Genomic DNA, 27,318 nt, shown 5'->3' on the forward strand with positions numbered 1-27,318 from the left:
GGCTGTTATCATAGCTAGGTGTTAAAGGAGAGGCATGCAAGGAGCTCTTGTAACTGCCTTCTGAGCAGGGCACGGTGAGAGGCAGCATTACTGCAGGCCAGTTCCCAGGAGACAGGGCAAAGCTTCCCAGCCACAGCTGAGGTCAAACAGCCACGCCTAGGTGAGTGACAGTGTGGTGGAAAGGGGACAACCTGACAGCTCTGGAGATTGAAGCGGCGTAGCTCCCCTCACTCCCAGCAGCGTGTCTGAATCTGCTGAGCAGCGGTCACTTCGAGAGGCGAATGGCGCCTTCTGCCCCACCCCAAGTCCCAGAGCCACCCAGTCCCCCCGGAAGCTGCTTATGACCAGTTCAGAGACCCTCTTGGCACGAGGCCTCACACCAGACTGGAGCCAGAAGGTGGCCAGCCAGCCAGCGCCCCCTCAGAACACACTCACCCGAGTGATCGCTGAGGCCGAGGCCAGTTTCCTCCTCGTTTTCTTCACCTTCCGGAGATCCTCGTCTTCGTAAAACAAGTCCTTGTGGGGCGGGGGAGACAGCACATTCAGAGAAATAATACCCCCAGGGCCTGGGGGTATGGGAGCCTGGCCACAATACCACAGCTAGCTCTCTTCACCAGGATCTCCCTCGTCCTTGGGGCGCAGCAGCCCAGCTCCAGGCAGGTACAGTTCCACGTAGGCTGAAGCCCAGTCATAGGTAACCACTTGGGGCAGCCAGCCAAGGAATCAGTGGCCTGGAGTCCACAGTCCTCAGCCAGATCCCAAAGGGAGGCTGCTCTGCAAGGTGTCCGCCTCTCCCCTCCCTTCCCAAAGGGGGATGCTCACAGAGCCAGCTCCCAGCCTGGCTTGCTCAGCACCACCTCTGGCTCCCTTTGCAGGCTGGAAGGTGCAGGCTGGAAGGGGGAGCCACTTGGCATCCTTTTCCAAGCTCGCTGGGGGTACTCTTCTCTGCCTTGATTCAGCCACTGAAGTACGCAGGGCTGGGGAGGGTTAAAGGCAGAAACCGGGTGAACCCCCCCCCCCCCCCCCCGCTGAGGAGAGATCGGGACTGGAGGAAAGCCTAAACCCATGGAAAGAGGGGTTTGCAAATGGAGGCAGCCAGGCCCAGCCAGCCTATTGCTTGGTAATGCCTTGCAATGGAGCTCTGCCCTGAGCGCTCTGAGGGGCAGCAGACTGGGGAGGGGGGTGGGGGTTACCTGTCCATGTAGGGGATCATCGCTGCCCTCCTGCTCCGAGGAGAAGCTCTCCTCCTCCTCTTCCGAGTAGTTGTCGATGTCGGGGGACCGATCTGGAAGACACAGCTGGGGTTAGGCTGGAAGTCCAGCTCGGGAGCATAGCGCTGTCAGCAGGATTCGCATAAGGTCCAGGACACCACACACCACAGTCTGGCAGGTCAGAGGGTGCTCTGCAGTGCAGACTGGTCCTCCAGCACAGTGCCGTCCAGCCAGGGCCCTAGTCTCTGTATACCCTGGCCTATGTTACAGATGGGATAGCAGGCAGCCGGTACTGGGCCTCTCCACCATCAGACAAACATACCCCTTCTCTAGTGGAAAGTACCATAAGTAGCCACAGAGTGGTCAGGACTCGGTTTTAAGGGTGATCCAAAAGAGAAGCTTGCGTCCTTTTTTGGTCATGCATAATATGGAGGAGAGAGGCTTTAGTGGCTTGCCTTTCCATTAGAAATTCAGACCTCGTCTACCCTCGAAGGTTCTGTGGGTGACTGGAGAGCTAGGAGGGCTCCGGCACCATGGGACCCACCGAGGCAGGGCTGCTTGAGAAGGCCTTTGATGCAGACTCTTTCGAAAGCTGGGTTGTGCTGCCGTAGTGCTTGGATGCCCTGCTGTGCTGGGGGGTGGCGGAGACACCGAGGGGGCTAGGACCCAAAGGACTTACAGTCTCAACAGGCATGAGGCTGAAGGAAAGCTGGATTAGTGACCCGACTGGGGGGATGGGGAAACCAAGGCACCGAGGGAAGGGTGACATTTGAGTGGCTTAGATTCATAAACTGTAACGGCAGAAGGGACCATTGTGGTCATCTAGTCTGAGCTCCTGCATAGTGCAGGGAAGCCCTGAGGCCTAAGCCAGGGGTAGGCAACCTATGGCACGCGTGCCGAAGGTGGCATGTGAGCAGATTTTCAGTGGCACTCACACTGCCCGAGTCCTGGCCACCAGTCCGGGGGGCTCAGCATTTTAATTGAATTTTAAATGAAGCGTCTTAAACATTTAAAAAACCTTATATACTTTACATAGAACAATAGTTTAGTTATATATTATAGACTTAAAAAGAGACCTTCTAAAAATGTTAAAATGTATTACTGGCACGCAAAACCTTAAATTAGAGTGAATAAATGAAGACTCAGCACAGCACTTCTGAAAGGTTGCTGACCCCTGGCCTAGGCTAACGCCTGGCTGAACCTTGGTTTAAGAATCACCAGCGACGGAGAATCCAACACAGCCCACGGCAGGTTGTTCCAATGCTTAATTACCCTCCCTATGAAAAATGTATGCCTATTTCTCGTCTGAATTCATCTAGTTTCAACTTCCAGCCACTGGCTCTTGTTAGACCTTTGTCTGCCAGACTGAAGGGCCCATTACCCAATTTCCGTTCCCTGCATGGGTGCTTACAGACCAAGTCACCCCTGAACCTTCCATTTACTAAGCTAAATGGCTTGAGCTCCTGGAGACATGTATCCCCATCCTTTAATTCGGAGCATAAGACCTTCCTCCCACAGTAACTCGGGCACTTCGGCACCGAAATTCCAGCGACTTTCAATGAGATTCAAGCTCCTAAGTCGTGTTTGAAAATGGGACTTGGGCACGGTTACCCTAAGGGACTCACCCAAGGTGGCCCAGGGAGTCAAACCCAGGTCTCTTAGGCAAGTGCTGAGCCACCAGGCCAGCCGTCCACTGGATGAACAGCTGGTAGAAAATAAAGTCTGTTGAAGATTCAACCCCTCCCCCCTTCATTTAAGGGATGAGAAAGCTCCCAGGCAGCTTCTCTGGGGTCTCCAAACCTCAGGGAAGAGCCATTCCTGATACACCCAAGGTAAATGCAAACGAATCCTTTCCAATACCCTAAGGGAGCAAAAAAACTAGCACGTGCCCAGTCGATCCTCCTCCGCTCCTCTCCTTCAGTTGTGTCCAAAGACAGCATCCCCATGGCCCATAGCAGCCCACAGTCCTTCTGATTGCAGCCCTGCCTGCAGCCAATGACTGGAGAACAGTCACCCTGTGCAGGGTGTGGAGAAGTGTGGAATATGGAGCCGGCCCAACATCTGAGATGAGCTGGCCGTGGACTGACTGATGAACTTGGGAACTGGGCGGATTACTGGGATGCAAACAGCTCCCAGCACTCCCTTTGGGACCATCTGGTATTTCCCATTATTTGACAGATAGTTGTTTGTATCTGGTTAGATTCTTTTGGGGATGGGGAGTCGTCCTTGGACACTATTAAAATAAAATAATTGCTTAAATTCCCACTCAAGGATAAAGATCAGCTGGTGCTGGAGTTTGAGAGAGAGAGGGGATTTCATGGCTCACAATATTTACATTCCTGTTTCCTCACGGAATCTAGCAGAGTGGAACCACCTCTCCCTTTACAGCAAGAAGCCTGGACCCCTCTTTAGTGCCTTTCATTGGAGGCTCTCAAAGCACTTTATAAGCATTAACACACACACACAGACTTCCTAGAAGATAGGGTCAAGAGGCATGGCGCACACACCATATACACACTGGAGGGATGTCTCCACTAATATGCTCAGCAGCTAAATAGTTAACCATATTGACATGTACATTGCCATCAGTATGCTTCAGAGTTAACATCCTGTTGAGATAAATGAAGTTCCATTTGACAATGCTTGTTTCAGGCTGCCTGCAGACTCAGGCAGACACTACTACATCCCTCACATGTGGAGGGTTTACTTAGCAACCATAAGAGCGCCACAGGTTTGTTTTTAATGAAAGCTAGATAAAGAAGTACAATTCTGTGGCAAGGACTAGATTCTGCCACCACAGAGGAACTTAGGCTCTGTCTATGAGAGACCTGGACTGATTTCTATTTGCCTCAAAATGCCGGACAGGAAAGGGTGCAGATTTCTAGATCAACAGGTGCCCCCCCCCCCATCAGTGCCCAGCTGCCTTCCCTTGTCGGGTCACGGAGTTGCTGGTAATAAACCCAAATATTAAAATAAATCCAACACAGAGCCTGCATCTCCATTGGTTTCCCTGGCAACCAGATTTACTGCCTAGGCAGCCATCCGCGACAGTATCATAAACGGAAGGATTCCAAGACGCAGGGCTAAATATAGCCGTGTTGGAAGGAATTAGCCTCCACTGTCCAAACAAGATCTGATGCGAATGGACGTGGTGGAACTGGGCCCTGAGCAGGGTTTTGCCTTCACTTCTGCAGATTAAACACATTAAAACCCTAGACCAAATGGCCCTACAGGTAACCAAGAAGGGGCTGATACCCAGACGGCTGCTGCTCGCACCTGGGCTGTGTCACAGAAGCACCAGAAACACATGTAGCTACGCAGGGATAGAATGTAGCTGAAGAGGCTCCAAGTGCTTTCTAAGACACTGCCTCCAACCATGCATACAAAAGACTAGCAGAGCTGTACAATGCAGAACGGAACCAGCAGGCATGTGGCTTTTACAGCTGGTAGGTTTCAGGGACCAGGAAAAATCTGTTCTGCTTCTGAGACTTTAGTCAAGCTGAGTCTCTGGAGAAAAGTGTTTTTGCCACAGTGTGGAAATGCAGCTCCCTCTGGGGAGGAATGCGTAGCCACACTCTACAACAGCTCAGGACAGGAAAGGAAGAATTTTCAGTCCCAGGGAAAAGGCAGAGCCGGGAGGGAATTTAGGGAGGTGGAACATAATTCCCCGTGGTGTTCAGCCAGGACACTGGCTCCAACACCCCAGTTCTAGCAAACAGCAAGTGACTCACTCAGGAACTTTAATGACCAAGTCAGGACACCGGTTCCGTTTCATCTGAAGGCGGTACCACCGCCAGCTCAGCGTCCCCTGCCAGGGAGCCACCCACCTCTCTCCCAGCAGGGAGGGAGGGGGGCACATGCCCAATGGAGAGGATTGAAAACACCTGCAGCTCACTGTGCCAACTGAGAATTAGCAAGCTGTGCACCTGCCTAGTGACGCTGGATCCAGGGCAGCCAATGAGCTTCCCCCTCTGGATACCCCACGCCCAAGCCCCCCTCACCCCAAACTATTCCCCTCCTTACCGGACAGTTTCGACTTGAGCCCTTCGTGGTCGATTGGCTGGCTGGACAGAGAGTAGATTTTAATCTCAGCAACGGGCACAGATACGTCCTTCACGTTACTGTGGAGTCCAAGCACCAGAGCTCCTTCGCTGGGGTGCTGCATGACCTGGGCAGGAGAGACACCACGCGACATGTACTCCCAGTGGGCCCCATGGGAGGCTGCTGAGAATACCGAGCCAGTCACCCCCACTGAGACCATGGCCCCGCGTGGGCCACGCAAGGAGGACCCAAGCTGACACAGGACTGAGACAGCTCTGCTGGTCTAGGTGTCTCTGGCTAGGTCCCACCCCTGAGCCCAGCCTAGGCACACAGCACTCTGCCTCTGTCTGAGCTGAAGAGGGAAGAGGTTACATTTAATCACATCTTCCCCATGACCGTGCCTGGTGCCTCCCTCCTCCTCCTTACCTCAGCCATGTTGATAAGCCCAACAGCCAGAGTCTTGTAGCCCAGGATGGTCCGGTTTTTGTATCTCTTCCTTCTCTGCAGCATGATCTGCAGTTTGTTGGCATCTCGCTTCAGGAAGTGGGGATACTGCAAGGGCAAGTGACAGTCAAGAGAGCAGCAATGACAGGGGGCCGCACGAGAGCCCGGTATGTTTGGGGTTCCATGTGGCCCAGTGTGAAGGTGTGGGGAGCAGAGATCCCCTCATCCCGTCCCTCCTCCATGGACAGCACTGGGCAGCAAAGCCTAACGTATCTTTCTCCCAGGCACCAAATAGCAGCTCCCACCCTAGGCACAGTGCTTGGTCTGATCAGTAAAGGCAAGTGGCCAGGCTACATAGGCTGGTGCTTGGAGCTGGTATGACAAAGCCATGGAAGTGGGATCTAAGATCCCGTCCACACCTGTTTGGTGATAAGCCCCCTGGTGGGATCCAGCTTGCAACGTGAGCAGCAGCCAAGGCTCAACAAGACCATACGGTGCACGCATTTACAATTCTCAGAGCTCCTAACTGCCCGTCCTGGGAAGCAGGGATTTATGCAGCACAGGGGACAGTCAGGCACAGAGGGTGAGCTGTTCTGTCCAGGGGCAGGGTGGCTGCAGCTCCACTGGCAGGAGAAAGAGGATGGGAAAATCTCATGCCACTACCTGCATGAGTAACGTGAGCAGAAACAACCCGTGCTAGGTTTGCAGACAGTAACTAGCACTGCACAGGGAGACCAAGCACAGACAGGAGGAATAACGTTCTGCCTCCTGTCATGTCTTCCTCCAGGAATCCAAGTGCTTTGCAAACTTTAAGCCTCCTCTCTCTTTGGGAGGCAGGTAAGTTATTCACATCTTACACGTGGCAAAATGGCAACACTGAAAGATGACATTTTCAAAAGCACCAAAGTGATTAAGGAGCCTAAATTGAACGAAGTCAGATTTGGGCTCCTAAATCACTGTTGAAAATGGGTCTTTAGAGTTTCATTTTTAGAAGTGCCAGTGATTTTACCCTTTAGCCAAGGACAAACTGAGAGAATAGCAGAGCTGGGACTAAAACCCAGGACTGCTGGACTTCAGTTCCTGCTCTGCCCCTTAGCTCACACTCCTGCCCAAAACCCAAGAACAGAACCCAGGAGTCCTGCCTGACAGTTCCCTGCCTTCCCACGCCTCCCACTGGTTATGCCTTCCTTCCTGAAAGAAACCAAGTTAATTTCAAGAAGTGTCTGGAAGCCAGCTGTTGAAAGAGGCAGTGTTCTGGCTGGCCATTCTGAGCATACCGCAGCTTCCAAAAACTGCTACACCAGAGAGGCTTTAAGGAAGGGATCAGACAGGTCATGAACACCTTGAAATAATCCAGGATGACAAATGTGCTATGCTCAATGTCTGAGCACAACACACAGCTCCAGGGCACGCAGTCCAGGGCAGTACTTTACATTCACTGGCAAATGAGGTGTGGCAAAAGCTTCATTGCCATTTTGAGTCTGTATTTAGAAAAACAAAGGGAAGATACAGTGTCCCTCATGAGAAATAACAAGGCTCTCTGTATGCACTCTCTTGGGTGAGTGCAGGGAAGAAAGGGACATTCAGAACTACTCCAAGGACCTGTCCCAGGCCAGGACTGCCTGCAAACACTTCCAATTGCTAAAAGAAATGGAAACTGCCAAAGGATGTCATTGCAACAGTTTAATGAATCAATTCTTATTACTGGCCACGGTACATTTTCCTCAGGATTAAAATCATTTGGAAATCCTTTTATGCTGTATTATAAGCAACACTTGGGTGTATTCAGAGAGGGCCAAAAACTGGGGATGTGGGGGAAGCTAGTCTGCTTTGTGCATGTCACTCAGCTTAGGAAGTTATAGTAGGCTAGTCAGTTTCACTCTGCGATCATATACCTGGCTCATATACTCTAGGGATGCTGGTCGATTCCCAGTGCCATAACAAGGGCGAGGCGAGTGAGGCACTTGCCTCAGGCGCACAAAGGGGAGGGGCGCAAGGGGCTCACCTCTGCTCCACCTTCTCCTCCTCCCCTGAACGCTCCGCCCCAGAGCACGGAGAAGCAACCAGCAGCGCGCTCAGGCCCAGGGAGGTGGAGGCGGAGCGGGGAGCACAGGGTTGGCTCTAACTTTTTTGCTGCTGCCTCAAGCAAAAAAAAAAAAAAAAAAAGCAAGGGAGGGGCAGCACTGCCGCGGTGCGGCTGGAGGAGCGAGGCGCGAGGGCGTGGTCAGAGGAGCGGGGGGGAGGGGCGCAGCATGTCCGCAGCGTGCCCGGAGGAGCCAAGGGGTGGGCATGGCCGGAGGAGCCAACGGGGGGCAGCGAGGCCAGAGGAGCGAGGGGGGGCACAGCATGGCCACAGTGTGGCCGGAGGAGCCAAGGGGGGTGGCGGCGCAGCCGGAGGAGCCAAGGGAGGGCACGGCTGGAGGAGCGTTGGGGGGGGGCGCAGCATGGCCGCGGTGCTCCCAGAGGAGCCAAGGGGGGGGGGGCGGCGCGGCTGGAGGAGCGGGGGCGGGCGGGCACAATTCTATATTCTTGCCTTGGGCGCAAAAATAGCTAGTTACGGCTCTGTCGATTCCCCCACATGAAAGGGGAAGGGTCACATCTCAAAAAAGATACAAAGCGTATCAGGAAAACACAAGAGTCCCATGGTACAAGGCTGACATTTGGGGCCTGCTTCTCTGCTGCCAAGATCTTACAAAGGTGGAGGGAGTTGTCAAAGGGGTCAAGCAGCAGGGACGAAACATGGCAAGCTGCGTGGAGAGCACAGTTGTAAGCCATTTTTGGCATTGATACCTCACTCAATCTAGGTACTTGTACGGTCCCAGCACTGGAGTATCTGAACCCTCTATCATTAATGGCATGGCAGGGTTGCCTACAATACCATGGGAATGGACTCAACGACCCAGGAAGTCCAGTCCCATCCTGCCCGTTCCTAAGAATGCTCCCATTTTACAGATGGGGAAACTAAGGTATAGAGACGGTAAAGGACCTGCCCAAGATCACACCAGGAATATAATTTCGGTCTCCTGCCCAACTGTTAGACTGGCAGAGGGCAGGCAGGGGGAATGTCAAACAGGAGATGATGGAATTGTCATTGCTTGGAGCTTTCAAGGAAACCTGGTGTTATTAAGTGCAACTGTGCCTGTTCAGCTTGCCACCTCCAAGAGCTTTGTAGCCCTGTGGGCATTAGGGACTCTGGAAGGCCCCTCTAGCCAAAGTTTCTCTCTAAAAACCAACGCAGCCTACGTCTACACCACCGCAGTAAGTCGCCCTACGCTACGCAACTCCAGCAATGTGAATAACGTAGCTGGAGTCGACGTACCTTAGGTCGAGTGACCATGGGGTCAACGGAAGAAACTCTCCCGTTGACTTACCTTACTCTTCTCGTTGGGGTTAGAGTACAGGGGCCAACTGGAGAGCGATCTGCAGTCGATTTACTAGACCCGCTAAATCGACTGCCGGTGGATCGATCTCAGAGCATGGATCCCGGATCCCCGCTGTAGTGTAAGACCTGCCCTCAGGTATATTGGAAGAGACATAACCTTAAGCTGGTGCCACACGGGAGTTCCCACCTGTCAAGGAAAAGGCCTCTCCAGTTCACTGCCCCGCACGGCTGCACACACTCACCTGTAGCGAGAAGGTCAGCTGAAGCTCTGTTTCTACAAGTCCGCTGACCGGCAGGACAATCTCATTGGATCTCAGGATTCTCTTTGAGCCCTGTAACCAACACAGAGTGGACAGTGTTACATGTTCACTTACGTTCGGGATCAGGGCAGGCAGAGAGTAGTGGCCAAATCAGCACCAGCAGGGCAACCTTGCCCAGCAGTGTCCCCCATCAACCTGAGCCAACCCCACCCTGGAGGGCCCAACTACAGGGAGAGAAGGTATTGCAGCCTCCTGCTCATGCTGATCCTTAACCACAGCTGTGAAGGGGGCTCAGGGGTGAGGACAGGATTGAAATCCACCCGTCATCTTCTGTCCCAGAGGCCAGCTCTCCAACGCACTGCCTGGCAGATCTCCAAAGGAAGCACCAACACCACACATGCATGCGTCCTGTAAGAAGCAGGAATTCCCCTGCTGCTGTTTCACTTTCAGCGCCACTTTAAATCCTCCACCCCCCCATCCCACCCCACCCCTGTTACCAAGCTCTGGATCCAGCAGCAGGCAGAGAGCTCCTGGAGACAGACCCAGACAAAAGACATGCTCATGCTGTGGGAATAACATTGGCATTTTCCAAATGCCTGTCATCCGAGATCTCCTAGCACTTTCCCAGCCCCTCTGCCCCCACAGCATCTGGGCACCACAACAATCTTTAATGGGAGCTAGGGAAGGATTATCTCTGCTGCCCAAATGGGGAACTGAGGCACAGAGGCCCAAGGTCACACACACAGTCTGTCGGAGCAGGGAATTGAGTCCAGGTCTCCCAGTCACACACTACAGTGGCAGAGCCAGGAATAATACCCAGTATCTCCTGGTCTAGCCACTCCTCCCAGAGCACACAGACCCACTGGGTGGCAGAGCCTCGCCTTTAAAGCCCCTGGCATGTTGTTACTATGCCCACAGGAATCCCGACTCCAACTGCTCCCTGCTCTTACCACAGACAGTGGAAGCCTTTGGATACATGTGGCATGTCCCCCTCTGGGAGCTGATCCACACAGCAAAATAGACTCTTATCCCTAGCAGAGAAAGACCGCACGAGAGCCAATGGCTGAAAGCTGAAGCCAGAAAAATTCAAACTGAAACAAGGCACCAAGATTTAACAGTGTGGGTGATTAACCATTGGCACAAACTGCCAAGGGAACGAGGGGTGGAAGGGGGGATTCCCCATCTCTCAATGTGTCCAAATCCAGCCTGGCTGTATTTCATCAAACACACACATCTGGGCTGAGTGCAGGGGGAACGGGTTCTCTGGCCTGGGCCATCCAGGAGGTCAGACCAGATGATTAGGGCCATACCAAATTCATAGCCACGAAAAATGTGCCACGGACCATGAAATCTGGTCTCCCCCCATGAAATCTGGTCTTTTGTGTGCTTTTACCCTATACTATATAGATTTCACAGGGGAGATCAGCGTTTCTCAAATTGGGGGTCCTGACATAAAAGGGAATTGCAAGGGGTTGGCAAGGTTATTTTAGGGGGAGTTGCCACCCTTGCTGCCTTCAGAGCTGGGCGGCAGGAGAGTGGTGGCTGTTGGCTGGGCGCCCAGCTCTGAAGGCAGCGCCCTGCCAGGGTGGCAATGCTGTACCATGCCACCCTTACTTCTGCACTGCTCCTGATGGCAGCGCTGCCTTCAGAGCCGGGCTTCTGGCCAGCAGCCGCCACTCTCCAGCTGCCCAGCTCTGAAGGCAGCGCCACCGCCTGCAGCAGCGCAGAAGTAAGGGTAGCAGTACCGCAAACCTCCCTACAATAACCTTGTGACCCCCCCCCCCCCCCGCCACCCGCCACAACTCCTTTTTGGGTCAGGACCCCTACAATTACAACACCGTGAAATTTCACATTTAAATAGATGAAATCATGAAATTTACCAATTTTTAAAATCCTATGACTGTGAAATTGACCAAAATGGACTGCGAATTTGGTAGGACCCTATAGATGATCTAATGGGCCCTTCCGGCCTTTCCATTGCTGAATCCCTTATCAGCTTATATGGTTACAGCTTTAGTGTTAGAGGCCTGTGCTTTTGTTGCGGAGGGTTACAGGATCTATTCCCGCTGATGACCTGTAGTGGGAGTCAGGCCAATGCTGCCTAAAATGAGCAACAATAGGAGCTCCCAGACTCATTGGACCCACGGCCCGTCTAGCTCAGAACCCCACCTCTGAGAGTGGCCAGCACCAGGTGCTGCAAAGACAAACCCTGCAGCAGGCAGGCAGTGCCAGCCAAATCTGAGATAGTGCTTGTGAGCTTAGCAGAGGGGCCCTTAGGTGAGGCCCTCCAAGTGCTGTCTAGATGTTCAAGGCCTCGTTCATCAAAGAAAGTCCTGAGCGGAGACCCGCCATGCACCTCGCGTCTCACCGGGCACCTGCACATTTGGCAGCCTTGTCACACCTCAGCTGACACCCTTAGACTGAGAAGAAGGTGCACTGAGTTGCAAACCAGGAGACCAATGAGTTTGAGGCTTCCCGCTTCCATGGACTGCTGTTAATATTTCTGCAGGCTGCCTATGCTGCTATCTGGGAAAGAGAAGCCAGGTCTCTAATAGGACAGACCCAGATCTTGTCCCCCTGAGCCACATGGCTTTTCAGAGGGTACGTCTACACTACGGGACTATTCCGAATTTGCATAAACCGGTTTTGTAAAACAGATTGTATAAAATCGAGTGCGCGCGGCCACACTAAACACATTAAATCGGTGGTGTGCGTCCATGGTCCGAGGCTAGCATTGACTTCTGGAGCGTTGCACTGTGGGTAGCTATTCCGTAACTATCCCATAGTTCCCGCAGCCTCCCCCGCCCCTTGGAATTTCCGGGTTGAGATCCCAGTGCCTGATGGGGCAAAAATCATTGTCATTGTTGCGGGTGGTTCTGGGTAAATGTCGTCCGTCACTCCTTCCTCTGGGAAAGCAACAACAGACAAGCATTTCGCGCCTTTTTTCCCTGGATTGCCCTGGCAGATGCCATAGCATGGCAATCATGGAGCCTGTTTTGCCTTTTGTGACTGTCACTGTATGTGTACTAGATGCCGCTGACAGAGGCGATTCAGCAGCGCTACACAGCAGCATGCTTTTGCTTTTGCATGACAGCAGAGATGGTTACTAGCCATACTGCACCATCTACCAATCCATAAATTGGTAAAAAGATGATCATGGCTACCAATCGTTTTGCACCATTTGCTGCTGTCATAAGTACCCCTGGCTGCTCTTAGCCAGGGGCGCAAAAGCCAAAATTAGGAATGACTCCCTGAGTCAATCCCTCCTTTTTGGTATCTAAAAATAGAATCAGTCCTGCCTAGAATATGGGCAAGTGTACTAGAGAACCACTGTATCATGGAACCAGAGAGCACAGCTGCTCTGTGTCAGATCCTGCAGAAATTATGAGCTGTATGCTATTCACAGGGGGTGCTCCTGCAACAACCCCATCTGTTGATTCCGTTCTTCCCCCAGCCTTCCTGGGCTACCGTAGCATTGTCCCCCCACTTGTGTGATGAAGTAATAAAGAATGCAGGAATAAGACACAGTGACTTGTTAGTGAGATATGAGTGGAAGGCAGCCTCCAGCTGCTATGATAGTCCAGACAGGACAGTAAGGAGCGTGGAGGAGAGGAGCCCAGCATCCCTCTGCTAGTCCAGGGGCAATTGAATCTTTTCTTTACACATGAAGGGTGGGAGCTGATGGAGCTCAGCTCCCTGTTGCTATGATGAAGACAGTTACCAGCCATACTGCACCATCTACCAGGAAAAATTAGGAGCAGGTGCCCTTGATTGACCTCACTGATGCTAGTCAGCATGGTTACCAGTCCTTTTGCACTGCCCCATGTGCCAATAGGCTGATGATGAGGACGGATACCAGTCATATTGTACCATCAGCCATCCATGGCGTGGGGGGAGCAAGGATGTTGGTGTTGAGTGCTGCAGCATCGCATCTATCTGCAGCATTCAGTAAAGATAGGGTGACATGTAAAAGAGTCAAGAGAGGATTGTTTTCCCTTTCACTTCTGGGGGTGGGTGGGGGGGTGCGTAAATTGCCTAGCTATGCCCTGACCCACCGCAGACACTGTTTTTGACCCTAGAAGCATTTGGAGTTCAGCCAAGAATGCAAATGCTTTTCAGAGACTGCAGGAACTGTGGGATAGCTTGAGTCCTCCAGTCCATGAGCGTCCATTTGATTCTTTGGCTTTCCGTTACGCTTGTCACGCAGCAGTGCGCTGAGTCCCTGCTATGGCGTCTGTCTGGAGATTTTAAAAAAATGATTTTGAATTTCGTCTTCTGTAACGGAGCGCTGATAGAACAGATTTGCCTGTCCTTACAGCGATCACATCCGCATGGTCCATGCGGGAGCTCTTTCTTTATTTTGATTTTTAACTGCATCGCCACACGTGCTGATCGGAGCTCCACGCTAGGCAAACAGGAAATATTCAAAAGTTCGCGGGGCTTTTCCTATCTACCTGGCCACTGCATCCGAGTTCAGATTGCTGTCCAGAGCGGTCAGTGGTGCACTGTGGGATACCGCCCGGAGGCCAATACCGTCGATCTGCGGCCACACTAACCCTAATCCGATATGGTAATACCGATATTAGCGCTACTCCTCTTGTTAGGGAGGAGTACAGAAACCGGTTTAAAGTGCCCTTTATACCGATATAAAGTGTGGACGGGTGTGGCGTTAAATCGGTTTTACGCTCCTAAAACCGGTTTAAACGCCTAGTGTAGACCAGGCCAGAGTGAATATGCCAGGTGTGGACTCTTGGCTTTGCTGTCAGGAACCACCGCTCAAGCCATCAGACCCCACACTGCACCCAGAGCCAGGAATCCCCATCCCCACAGTGCTTCCTCACTGAAGGTAGGCAGGATTTGCATCAAATTCACACAAACATTTTCAAGCTGAGGTTTACGCTTATATGCTAATTAGCTCATTAAATATTTTGCATGTGTGTCCCACAAGAGAATGGCCCCAGACTCGGCAGTGATGCGAGTGCCCCTGAGGTCAGAGTTCCTCTGAAAGTTCTTCACCGGCTCTCGAAGGCAGCGGTGTTGTGGGGGAAGTGCCACTCGGCCTCTGGCACTTGCAATCAAATGCAGGCTACTTCGCTCCCTCCCCCGACCTGCTGCGTGCTGTGATCCACACTGCTAAATGGCTGCTGCGTGCTGCAGAGGTGGCTGCATCTCAGCAGGGACAGAGCGAGCTATATATAGACCCTAAAACACTTTGAAATTCTTCTGCATGAAACCCTAATAAACTCAAGTTATTAACAACGAGGAACATGATAAGGAAACAGCAGGAAGCAGACAGCAATAAAAGGAAACGCTCTCTTGGTAACAGCTCTCCTTAGACTGGACGCGAAATACTGGTTTAAACCCCCCGAAGCACTGGTTGGTAAGGACTTATGGCGAGGTGGTGGGGGGATTTGCTATGATGTGGGATCATTTGTACAGTCTATGGAAACCCCGGAGGGGAAGGGTTAAAACCCCCAGCAGTCAAGTCAGTAATAAAAGCACATCATCTCAGCTGTAACTAATTCACACTGGGATAAATTTTTAATTAAATGCATAGGGCTCTCTGGAGCAGGTCATCCCCCCACTCCTGTGATTAGACAGATGAGCTCTTGGCCTGACATATTTGTTTCCCTCTTTGCCTTACACAGGAAATGTGGACTGAAGAGTTCCCTGGTCCAAGGGGGGCCGCTGGAAAAGCCCCTGATGCAATGCTGGGTTGTCCCGTACTGCAGTGCTCTTTGGTGGGCCACTGCTGTCTCTAGGTCTCTCTCCAAATCACTGCTAGGCTGCCCGAGGAAAGACCAGTTCCTTTTTCATAGTCATACTAGTTACACCTGCTATATTAGCCCCATCTGCTCCCAGCAGTGCAGCATGGCTTCCACTTTGGTTATGGTTAGTAATCCTGTTTATTGCAGTAGTGCCCAAGGGCCAGCCAAGAATGGGGCACCACTGTGCTAGGCGCTGTACAGAGCAGCAGATGGTCCCTGCTGACAAGAGCTGACAATCTAAACAGACCAAACGCAGGGTGAAGGGATGTAACACACAAGCAGAGTGAACTATGTAATGGCAGTGAAGGGACACTGAAAAGGGAAGAACAGGGGAGAAGGGGCAGATGTGGAGTGGAGTAGAGGAGAAGATACTGTAAAGGAGGGAGAGAGTTGGAGCAAATCTCTAAGGCTTTGCCCCATCTCATGGGATGTTTCTTAGGAGAGACTATTCCCCAGCCCAACAGATCTGACCATTAGGAAGCTTATTGCTCCTAGGAAGAGGCCACAGAACTGGGATCAGCAACTCCATTTCCAATCCTGGCTCTCCCCAGACTTTGTCCTGCCATCTCTGTGCGTCCATGGGAGGCGGGGGGATGGTATTCCTGGGGCAGGCTGTGAGAGTTAATGTTTGCAAAGAATTTGGAAGATGAAAAAACAGAAAAAAAAAATGTATTTGCACTTACCTGAAAATTCCCTTTTACTGAGCAACAAGGTCCCCATATATCCATTACAATGGGTACTTCCATCTGCTTGCAGAACCAGGCCTGACAGTCACTGGCAGCAGGGGAATGCCCCACTACAGGAAGTCTCCTGCAGCCAAGAACTTTCACAGCCAGGATCATTCAGACTTCGTTTCCTAAATTACAGACTGTGATAAATATACTTTGAGGAAAAAGCTCAATTTCTCCTATTTCAGAGCATGGGAAATTTCAGTGACGACAAATCCAAATCCTTGGATGTCAATTTCCATCTCTAGCCTGGATGATTCATTTGTCTCCTGGGTGGGCTGGATCTGTGGCCCTTATTACTTGAAGAAAGGAACTTCTCAGGTAAGCAAGGATACACGTTCTTATACTTCTTCATGGCAAGACTATGATGGACTTTCCAAGCACCAGATCTGCTGGTTTTTCAGAGCAGCGTGCCCCCAGAGTGGGAAGCAGGATCATTCTTTAAGTACAGACATCAAAACCATGGTAGATTATATCTCCTCCATCTTCCCCTGAGCACTAAGAGATGGAGAAGTCTTCTCGCAATGGCTAAGATGCAGAAGTTGGCCAACTTACATACTGATGACCATGTGGCTGTCCAGCCACTCTCAATACAGGAGCCGGGCCGGTGCAACCACTAGGCGGACGAGGCGGCTGCCTAGGGCGCCACGTGGTTAGGGGCACCAAAAAGCGGTGCCCCCCCATTTTTTTTAAAACGGCAGAGCACAAGGCTGCTGCTGCTGCTCCCTGCCACCCGGCTCCAGAGGGGCCGCCCGCGGCGCAGCCAGTCCCTCTCCCTGGGGGAGCAGCCGGTGGCGGAGCGGGGAAGGGGGAGGGTCTAGCACTAGCACCTTCTTCCCCGCGCCGTGAGCCGAGCCGGGCTCCTTGTTGCCCCCGGGGCTCTCAGCAGCGGCGGTGGCAGCAGGCTCAGGCGTAGGGGGAGAAACGGGGGGGACTGGCTGCCTGTGCCGCCGCTGAGAGCCCCAGGGGCGGCGGGGAGCCCGGCTTGGCCCATGGTGCAGGGAAGAAGGCGCAGCTGCGCTCTGCTCTTCGGGCAGAGAAGCTGGGTGTCTACTCCGCCTGCAAGGTACCTAGCCGGCCCGCAGGGAGCCACACGGGCCCGCGGAGCGCCGGGGGGTGGGCAGCTGCAGTCCCTGGCCTGGGGAATGGTGTATGTGGGAGCAACCCAGACACCCCTCCCCCAGCCAGCACCACCCCCTCCAACACCCACTGACCAGTTACCTTCTCTCCTGTGCACCCCCTACCCCAACAACCCACCCTGTCCTGCCACTTTCGCCTCTGGGCAACCTCCACCCGGCAACCCCCCAAGCCAGCCATGGTAACCTTCACCCCTGCATCACCCTCGGGAACCCGCCTCCCCCCCCGCTGTCTGCCATCTCCCTCCTGTCCACTCCTCCCTTGTGCAAACCCCTCCCTGCCACCTTCACCCCCCTGCAACAACCCTGGGCACAGACACCCCCCCGCCTGCCAGCCCCTCTTGCTCACTTCTCCCTTGTGCCACTCCCTCCCTGCCACTGCACCCCCTGCAACGAGCCCTTTCTGCCTCTGTGCAATCTCTTCCGTCACTACACCCCTGCCCCCTCCACCTCTTGGCCCCCTCCACCCCCAGCAACAATCCCGTGCACCCACCTCTCTGCCACCTTCACCCCCTGGAAGAGCCCCCATATGACCCCCCTCTTTGCAGCCCCCCGTGCCCCCTGCACTTTGTGAACATCTGGGCCCCTGGGGGCGGAATTTGGCCATAGGAAGGTGGGGGCTGGACATCGGCAGGGGGGTGCAAGGTGGAAGTTTTGCCTAGGGAGCAAAATATCCTTGCACCAGCCCTGTACAGGAGACATCACTGCTCTGCCATCTGACCGTCTGTGCTCCTAGGGACTGGATTTGGATGCTTACCCAAAGGAGGACTATTTCTTCAATTTATGTAGGGAATGAAATGACTTCTCTACATTAAAAGAACAATCAGGATCTCGTTAGAGAAAGCTCCCAACTTCAAACACCGAGAAGCCTTCTCTTTTGGACAGGAAGTATGACGACACCTCCACAGGGGTTCAGTCTGGGTAGTGCTGTCAGGAGCAGAGTAAGGATCCAAGGTCATGCTCTATGACCTTGCAGGTTGGAATAAAGCTGATGCTCTAAGGAAGCATTTAATATTGGGATTTGCACAGAACGTCCTTTTCTTGAACATATTGAGAACATTACACTTCAGAGACTTGACCTTTTTGCTTGGACACTCTGATACACTCGCAATAACGCCCTCAGGGAGGTTCTCAAGGTTACATTCCACCAGGTTAGCATGGCAGTTAAACCAGGGACTTTGCACCCAGCCAGCAGAATACATTCTGTTTGCTGAGCTCTCCTTCAGGGTGCCTGGGGGCAATTGGAGGGAGGGATAGCTCAGTGGTTTGAGCATTGGCCTGCTAAACCCAAGGTTGTGAGTTCAATCCTTGAGGGGGCCACTTAGGGATCTGGGGCAAAAATCAGTACTTGGTCCTGCTAGTGAAGGCGCAGGGGGCTGGACTCGATGACCTTTCAAGGTCTCTTCCAGGTCTAGGAGATAATAATAATTGGAGATATACCTATTATATCACTTCAGCCTGTATTCCTTTCAATCTGTCTGGTCATGGATGGGGGATTGGTCTTGCAATAGCAGACCTCCTCTGTGAGCTAAAGACAAGTGACGATCCAACACTCAGTTAATCAGGCCCGAGTGCCATTGGCTCTTCAGCCAGAAAGGCATAAAACAGTATCACCGCCTCTATCTCCTCACTAGTTTTTGTACTGCCCTGGGGAGCAATGCCATAGGCAGGAAAACAAAGCAGGGACCTCACCCAGTTTTGCACAATGTCATTCTTTTTTTTTTTTTAAATAATTGGAGATATACCAATCTCCTAGAACTGGAAGGGACCTTGAAAGGTCATCAAGTCCAGCCCCCTTCCATCACTAGCAGGACCAATTTTTGCCCCAGATCCCTAAGTGGCCTCCTCAAGGATTGAACTCACAACCCTAGGTTTAGCAGGCCAATGCTCAAACCACTGCACTATCCTTCTCCCCATCTTGCATTCCAATACAGAGAGGCTGCAGGGCACTTTATTTACAGTTTCCAGATTCAAGGCAGTTGATCACCAGCCCACCAAATTGGTTTACAACTAGAGATATTTCTGGGTGTAGGAGTTACTCTGCTAATCCGACTTCTGACGCGGAAGTCTTGGTGTTCATCTCCCCCTGGGTGGGCAACATACATAGAGATAGCCAACGTTGCTCTGCCCAGGACAGGAGAGTTTCTCTCTGGGGAAGGGCTGATTGTGGTTTTTCCTAGTGTGTATAAAAACCTGATCAGACACACTGACTGTCGCGACCAGAACAGGTCTGTTATCCATGGAAGCTCTGAGATCTCAATGAATCACTCTGGTCCAGCTGATAGATGTGGTTCTCTCATTCTGGTTCTCATTCTCTGAACCAAATGAGGAAGATTCCTTAAAAAAACCTGATTCTCTGCATTCTCCAGTTGTGGGGGTGGGGGGTAGAATGTACAACTGGAGCTAGATTTCTGCCACTGGATGTGACAGGGCGAGATGTGGAGGGGATACCCAGAATTACTACATAGAAATCATAGAAAGCCAGGATCACTGAAGCATGCCTGTCTAGGAGATCACAATTCTGCATAGGCTCCAATAGGACTTGGATAATTTCTCTGGGACACCATTTGTTTTCCTTTATGGCCATCATCATCTTCTGAGAGGAGACCTCATACCTGCTAGTATTGGTCCCAAACTCTAGCCAATGATCGACTTTCCAGGCACCATGTGTCTGTCCTGGAGCCAAGCTACTCCAGGAACCATACCACTCATGTGTTTGCTTCAGCTTTCTCTCTGTACAGAACCCGATCAGAAACGTTGTCCAGGAAAAGATTAAGTGAATTTCCTTCTTCCCTAAAGCCAATATTACTGCTGCCATGATCCTGGAGAGGGACCCTGGAAGCATATGTCAGAGCAAAGGGAAAGGGCCGCCATCCATCTGCAAAACATGAGAATTGTCTGGGGATGGGAAAATGGGAATGCTCTGAAGTCAAGCCTCCTTCAGGAACTTATTTAGTTATTTCAGACAGTGCCCTGCTCTGCTCATTTGGGGTTTCCCTCAGCAGAGCTCAGCAACAGGGAGGGGTCAGGGTTGCCACTGGGGAGGCAGAGAAAACTGGAGGGGGTGCTGCAGCCGGTGACTCTCAGACTGCTCTGTCCCCAGCTGAAGCAGGCTGGCATATCCACTGGAATGGCTCTGCAGACCGTAGCATGTAGAAGAATGCACCATATGTGCTTTTTAAAGGCCATCCTGAACAATTCCTCTTCCCTATTGGCATTTACAATCCCCGCCGGCAGCACTGTGTGTCTCCCATTTCCTCCATTCGGTTTTTCTGACTTTCACAAAATCAAAGGGTTCTGTCCACGGATGCCTAGAACACTCCCTGGAATTTTGGAATCTATTGGATGTAGCATTCAAAAGCTATCGCAGTGCAGGCCAACAGAGAAGTGCCATTGAGTTGGGTGTAAGACATGGCTGGGCTTGGCCAATAAAGCTGCACATACAGTTTTTAGTTTGGCTTTGCACTCGAAGATTTCACAGCACTTTGCAAAGCGGGGCAGTCAGGAGCCCCCTTGGCAGACGGGGAAGGTAAGGCAAAAAAGGTGACGTGCTGAAGGCCTCGAAGGGCAGGATCTGAAGTGGGAACAGAACCCACATCCTCCAGTTCTTATAGCTACAGGCTACCTTCAGGGTGTGAACCCAGCGCAAGTCAGAACAGTCCAAGCGGCACAAGCCTGGCAGGAGCCTAACCACAGCTATAGGAGGTGAGACTTTGCCCCACTTTCTCAGACTAGAACGTTAACTCTGGGCCCTAATGACAGCAACACCAACAACGTTAGAAGAGGGAAAGTTCAATTTTGAAGCTCTGGACAATATATTGTGAATGGATTCTCGTTTTGATGGCTCAAGTGTGCGGAGTGTAATGTGTGGTGGAAATCCTGAGGGCGCCCATCTCCCCCCTCTAATTAACCACCCAAGTGTCCTAGCTAAAGGGCTGCAGACATAGTGAGACTGCCTGAATTAAACCCCTGAGCTCCTGAAAGGAGGGGTTAATTTCTTCATGCCCTTTCAAACACAGAAAGCAGCTGCACTTATAAACCAAGAGTGATTCAGCCCTCAAACTCCTCTCCAAGTGCTGCAGGGAATCCCCACAGGGCATCACAGCCAGAGAGCTGGATCAGGTTGGCGCTCTCAGACAACGGGGGAGAGAGACAGCGGTAGGGAATGTGTGTCAAGCATGCCAATGATCTCCTGCAAAGCTGACAACCTGAATGGTAAGCAAGAGCAACAGCTTTTAGCGAGACTCATTACTGGGGAGTGGGAAGGAAGAGCTCCCGGGCATCACCTGATGTAGAGCTGCAGACATCGAAACTGGCAGAGAAAGATGCACGACGACAGCTCGGGTTATACATTTTATTGATGGTGCAGGGCTTACATAATGTTAGCAGATCAGTAAGCAGTGGATGGGCCGACATTCATTCCTCATGCGCCTAATGCAAGAGGATTACCAGAAAGACCACAGCAAGTTACATCTGTAACAGCATTCACCTAACTGGAGCAGGGACAACACTGACCTCCTAGCGTTTCCCAACACCACCCCTGTCCCAGGCCTCCCTCTTGTCCAAGGGCTGGGTACACAGAGAAAGTCTTGCTGCTGCTTTCCCCAGAACATCTCTCGGCTCCAGACTCTCTACTGCTAATGATCCCGCCCAGGTCCTCATCTTCTGGCTTGGCTGCTGTAACCTCCTTCCTTCTGGGCTCCCTGACACACCCCGTGTCCCACTCCACCACCAGGAAAAGTGCAGCTGCTAAGATCACAAGCCTGATCTGATCCCGTCACTGGCTCCTCTTCCTCCACCGCTACCTTTGACTCTGCAGAACACCGCCATCGCTCGCTTAGTCTCTCTTCTCACTCTGTTCCCTGCCTGCCTGTCCTCTCCACTCAACAGCCTGTCTGGTCACTTCCCCGCACCACACACACACCAGGTCTGCATAGGAGTCCTCACCCAGGCCATTCCTCTGCCCACTAGTCAAGTCCCTCCTAAGACCTGCCTCTTTCATGACACCTTAGAGAAAATTAATTGCTCTTTAAACATTCCGGTTTGATTTACATCCTTGCCCTGCTGCGCTGCTCCTCACTGTGTAAATAATGTCAACTCACCCCCACCCCCGGCTGCTTTGTTATCTCCCCCGCCACACACACACACAGAGCCCACCTCATTGTAGCAGCCCCTTGTCAGCATTTTCCTGTTCTGGGGGAGGAGAGATTGCCTGCAGGGCAGACTGTTCTGGAGGGCAAGAACCTCGCATGTTAGAGATTTCCCCTAAATTATACCTATCTAGGTCTTACATAGAGCTCTTCATCTGTCAGTCACAGTGTGCTTTACACAGGTGGGCATAGTCAGCTTCATTTTCAGATAGGGAAACTGAGGCACCAGGTGGGGAAAAAGTCAGCAGGAGATCTGGGAATCCAGCAGTGACTATTTAGCTTGGAATGCCTCCCACCCTACTCCCATGTGCAACACACACCATCTTCAGGCCGCTGACTGGGCACACTGACCTGAAGCTTCACAGCGATCACCACCGAGTTTAGGTCCTTGTCCATCTCCTTCAACATGATAAGCTTCTTCAGGGTCAAGCTGAACAACCTGTCAGGAGAAGAGAAAGTGTCAGAAACAGGATGGAGCAGCTGGGAGATGCAGGATGAAGCATTCCTGAAGCTAAACAGGGAATCGGGGGTTGTGACAGATGCAATCCACTCATGGGTTCCTATTCCATCGGGGCCAGGAGGCAGCTCTTTAGAGCTTTGCGCTTCTTTGGGTTATAAGCAGGTTGGAATAGACACTCCCCAAGGCTGTCTACATGCCCTTGTGCATTTCTGTGGTGCAAATATTTTCCCAGCTATGTGCCTGGCCCGTCCAGCCTCCTGCAATACAAACAGTGCTCAGGGAAAGGGAAAGGAAGCTCATGTGGGAGTCAAGCAACACTGCACTGACCGGCTTTGAACTTGTGATCTTTGAAGGCAACTCAAACCTGTTCCATTCAGCCTGAGCCTCTGGCAGTTCTGGGCTTGATGTAGAAGTTACAGGGTGAGGTGCTATGGACTGTGATATGTAGGAGATCAGATTAGAAAAGAACAGGCCTTCTGGCCATAACATCTATGGACTGCACTAAATGCGCAGAAGGCACATAGGTCAACACACAGATAAAGCCCCAATTATCCAGAGCCAGGTCTTGGGGGGCCATGCCAAACCTTTGGGTAATGGGGGTTTTGGCTACCAGTGATTTTCACTGGCTTGCACTGTCTGTGTGCTGTCGCGAGCAGAGGGTGGTAAAATGCAGGCCACACATTAAAGAATCTTTGAAAATAGATTTCAAAGGACACCCATTGTGAGAGACACTTTGTACTTTACCAACTGCCAGATCTGTCCCAGAGAAGTCGGGAGATCTCCTTTCACTGAGCAATCAGCTCCACACCCACATTACAGTGGGTCTGTAGCTCTGGGGGGAAACCTGACCTGTCAGACAGTCACTGCCAGGAAGGGGTGCAGCCCAGGCCCCAAAGCCCTTGCTGCTCTGTGGAAGTTACCTGCTTGGCTGACTGACAGAATCCTCACAAAGAAACTTGAAAAGCTTCCAGAAAAACTCAAGACAGTTACGTACTGCAGAGCTCAACAGAAACAGGCGCATTTCTCCACTGAGCCAAACCCTGCACCAGATCCTGTAGCAACATTCTGGGTCTGTGGACCTCACTATGCAGAGAAAGGAAACTGTCAGGTAGTTCAAATACACTCTCCTCTTTTCCCTCCTATTAAAGTCCTAAGATCCATTCCTGTGGGACTCTAATGGCAGTACGGACCCGGGGAGGGAGACTGCCTACGTACAGAGACTGAGTGGAGTTTTCAACTGCGCTGAAGTGACTTAGGAGCACAAGTCCCATTTCAAGAGCACATCACTTGGGTGCTCTGAAAATTCCATCCACTAACTCCATTCTCTGTACTGGAGGGACCAGAGATTGGAGCAAAGGGAAAAAACTCCTAGTAGCTCTCCCACTGGGATCCATGCAATTATCCTCCAATGTGGCCACCACTGTCCCCAGCCTGTGAGCTCTGACATTAGCCACATAACCTTTCCACTAGGTAGACCCCAGAGAGACACATTAGCCATTTGAAAATGGCAGGCTAGGAGGTGCTCTCTCCTTTTGACTCTCGTTGGAGAAGGCTTTCCAATGGCAGGACAGCCTAGGGTCAATCTTGAGGACTGGTTCGGGCCAAAGAACCAGTTTGGGAAACAGGCTATAGTGCTCACAGCCCCAGTGCACTTCTAGGGGCAGAGAGAGCAATGAAGACTCCAAATGTAGTGGAGGGGAGATAAACAGACACTTCCTTCGCTGTTCGAATGCACGTGCCACGAGAGCAGTAGGGACCAGGTCCAGGTGCCAGGGGGCTGAGACGGACTGACACTGCCAGAGATGCTACTTTCTGTGCTAAGGATAGTGAATAACCGCAGGGATCTTTCGGCCCAGGACAGGTACAGCTGCACCTCCCTCTGGAGGCAGGAAAGCCTCCTTCCCAGCTGTCCAATTAGCACATGGTAAATGGAACTCTGCATTCCACAATGCCTGTTGCTCATGGAGGGAAAGCTGGGCCTTGGGCTCCAGCCACCTCTACCCTGCCTCCTCTCCAAGGACAAAGACCCAGGACTGGGCACCCCCCTCAGATGGACTCTACAACCTTTGGGGGCACCAGCGAGTGCTCTCCAGCTTGCATATGAAAAGGCCAGCTGAGAGTGCATCATTCCTCAGCCACCAGAGAGGCGGCTAAGGCGCCTCCTGCCAGGGAGCGCTGGAAGTGCTGATCTCGGGGCAGTGCCGTTAGTCAGACGGGCACCACCCCTGGTTGCTCCCAGGAGCAGAACTGTGCATGTGCCTGGCAGACTCTTCTGATCAGGACATAGCAGTAACTCCTCCGTGTGAACCCCTTGGGGAGCGTCTGCCACTGCTGTCTCTCAATGGTCCCCCACTGTGGCAGCCCAAGAAGCAGGAGATGGGGATGCCTTCCTGCCAGGGTTCCTTTCATGGCAAGCCCTTTGTGAATTCTCTGGGAGCAGTGGCTGGAGCAAGAGGAAAACCCTGTGCTGGGAAATGCTATCATCCTAAAGTAAAGTTCAGGGGCCTGCGTGGCATCAATAAATGGCAATATGGAGGAAGCATTCTTCTCATCTCTAGGCAATGGGGAAATCCCCTGGGTCTACTAGCGCCGGAGTGGATTTGGGGATCTTGTGTTAAGGAACTTGACGAGGAGCTAGGAGGTCTGGGGTCTAGTCCCCGCTCTGCCGCTGGGTGAGCTTAAGCAAATCACTTCCCCTCCGTGCCTTGGTTTCCCCCATCTGTAAAATGGGAGTAACAAGACTTCCCTACCCCACAGAGACAAGATGCTCAAATACTACACAATGGCAGGATGAATCCCTATTTCTCAAGACCAAGCCAGTGGCTCATCCATTAGACCACGGTAACTTAAATGCCATGGTTTTGTAGCTGTGCAGCCTTAGATTTCTGTCAGATCCAAGTTCTCACTTGCAGTTTTTAGTGATTACTTTGCTAACTCCTCAGATCCACAATTAATGAGTAACAAAGCCCCAGGATGCACCTAAGGCAGCAACTTCCTCGTTCAGAGATGAAGGGGAGATAGAAAGATGAAAGGAAGAAACAGGTGCTTTCCAGCGTCCCTCACAGCACCACCTTCACTCTCCAGGCTACGTCACGGAGATAGAAGCGCACCAGAAGCATTGCTATTAGACAGGAAGCCAGCAGTTCGACAAAAAAGGAGGAGAGGAAAAAAATGGGTCAGAAGGACAAAAAAGTTTGCAGGGCAGATGGTCCCACCTAGGACTCTTTCAGAGCTGAGTTCAAACAGACATGAAACCCAGCTTGAGGCCTCATAGCTTCTCCTTTCTCCAACTGTCCGACCTCCATCACCATAGGATCTGAGATCCAATAGATCTTCAATGCAATAGGGGTTAACCTGCACCCATACCACAAAAAAGGGAACCGTCGCCTCTTTGCCGAACTCTCTGACCCAACTCTCAGCGGCATGAAGCCTCTTAAAGTTCTCTCCTGATCAACCTTTGACCTGACGTCTGAGCCAACATCACTCTAACTTTTTGCCAGGACTAGTTTAAAAGGTTAGGTCTGTGCTATTTATGGACAAGCTAAGGAGGCCAGACCAGATGAACATGTAACAGGTCACCATGTTCTATTAAGAAAGGTGGGGGTCACCACAGCTGGGAATTTAGGGGAGATCTGCCCCAGGGCCCTAATCTGTAGCAGAGCCAGGAACTGAACTCAGATTTCCCAAGAGCAATCCCATACTTTACATCCCACCAAGCCCATGTCAATCTCTAGCAGTTGGAAATAAAGAAGCAGAAGAGGAATAAAAGGCAGATGGAGCCAGATTGCAAAGAGACGCCTCTTGAGATGCGGTGTGTATCAGGCACATGGTAAATCATCCACGACTCATTGTTCATCTGCATACATGAATGCACCTGTAACAGGAGCACATGCCAGAGCTCAGGAAGGAGACAGGTAAGTGCAAGGGGTTCAGGGAGGCATAGCTTTATTGCGAAGGTGAGAGAAACTGGGTAAGGACCTGCTGCCAGCTAACAGCGAACACATCAGGTGCTGACTGAGGAAACACATTGGCCTCCACTTAGCTCTTGTGGCTCTAAAAAGGTCACACTGCTTGAAAGACAAAGTTGTTTTGGGAGTGGAAGCAGCAATGTGGGAATATCTATTGTTATCTGCACAGCTGCTGCAACAGATAAGAGGCCAGCACAAGGGAACTCCATACTGGCAGCCTCTTTGCACACCGTGGAACCTTACAAATACTAAGTACAGTTACATATATTTTACACTTACACGGGAACTGGTGGTGTATGTATTTCCACATGCTCTGGAAAAACAAAGACAATTCCCAGGCAAAAAGCTCTGTTAAAAGGGAGAAAAGGTTGAGCAGATGCACCCTAACCTTTACCCAATACTGTCCTTCAGCTTTCAGCATTTGGAGAGTTAAGAAGACGTCTTAGTCAGAAGAACGATCAGTGCTGGATCAGGCAGGATTTGAGGGGTGGGCGGAGAGTGCATTATTCTTGTTTTCTGAAGCAAATGATAAAATCTTCAGACTTGGGTGTCTCTAGTTAGCCAGCTCAGAAGTGGCCTGGTTTTCAGAGCTGCCCAGCTGAAAGTTCAGTCCCCTATCAGCCCCACATTACAGTTTGGAATGAGCTGCCCCTGGGATCTCTCTTGCTCTCTCCATGTCTTTCAAGTGCTTCTACCTGCACTTCTCCCAGGGCTTGGCTACACTGGAGAGTTGCAGCGCTGGTGGTGGGTTTACAGCGCTGCAACTTAGT

General features: G+C 51.8%; 1 protein-coding gene across 4 annotated transcripts in view; it reads right to left on the reverse strand.

Moving 5' to 3' along the window:
* Positions 1-27,318, reverse strand: part of PACS1 (phosphofurin acidic cluster sorting protein 1) — a 110,154-nt gene that overhangs the window by 30,357 nt on the left and 52,479 nt on the right. For all 4 annotated transcript variants that reach the window (XM_045023321.1, XM_045023320.1, XM_045023322.1 and 1 more), the window contains 6 exons: positions 22,472-22,559; positions 9,321-9,410; positions 5,679-5,804; positions 5,235-5,379; positions 1,194-1,285; positions 436-516 (listed from right to left, as the gene is read on the reverse strand). In XM_045023321.1, the coding sequence (XP_044879256.1) occupies positions 436-516; positions 1,194-1,285; positions 5,235-5,379; positions 5,679-5,804; positions 9,321-9,410; positions 22,472-22,559 (622 nt within the window). The remainder of the gene's footprint in view (positions 1-435; positions 517-1,193; positions 1,286-5,234; positions 5,380-5,678; positions 5,805-9,320; positions 9,411-22,471; positions 22,560-27,318) is intronic.

The sequence above is a fragment of the Mauremys mutica genome, chromosome 7 (genome assembly GCF_020497125.1).
Source record: "Mauremys mutica isolate MM-2020 ecotype Southern chromosome 7, ASM2049712v1, whole genome shotgun sequence".
In the NCBI taxonomy this organism is placed as follows: domain Eukaryota; kingdom Metazoa; phylum Chordata; order Testudines; family Geoemydidae; genus Mauremys; species Mauremys mutica.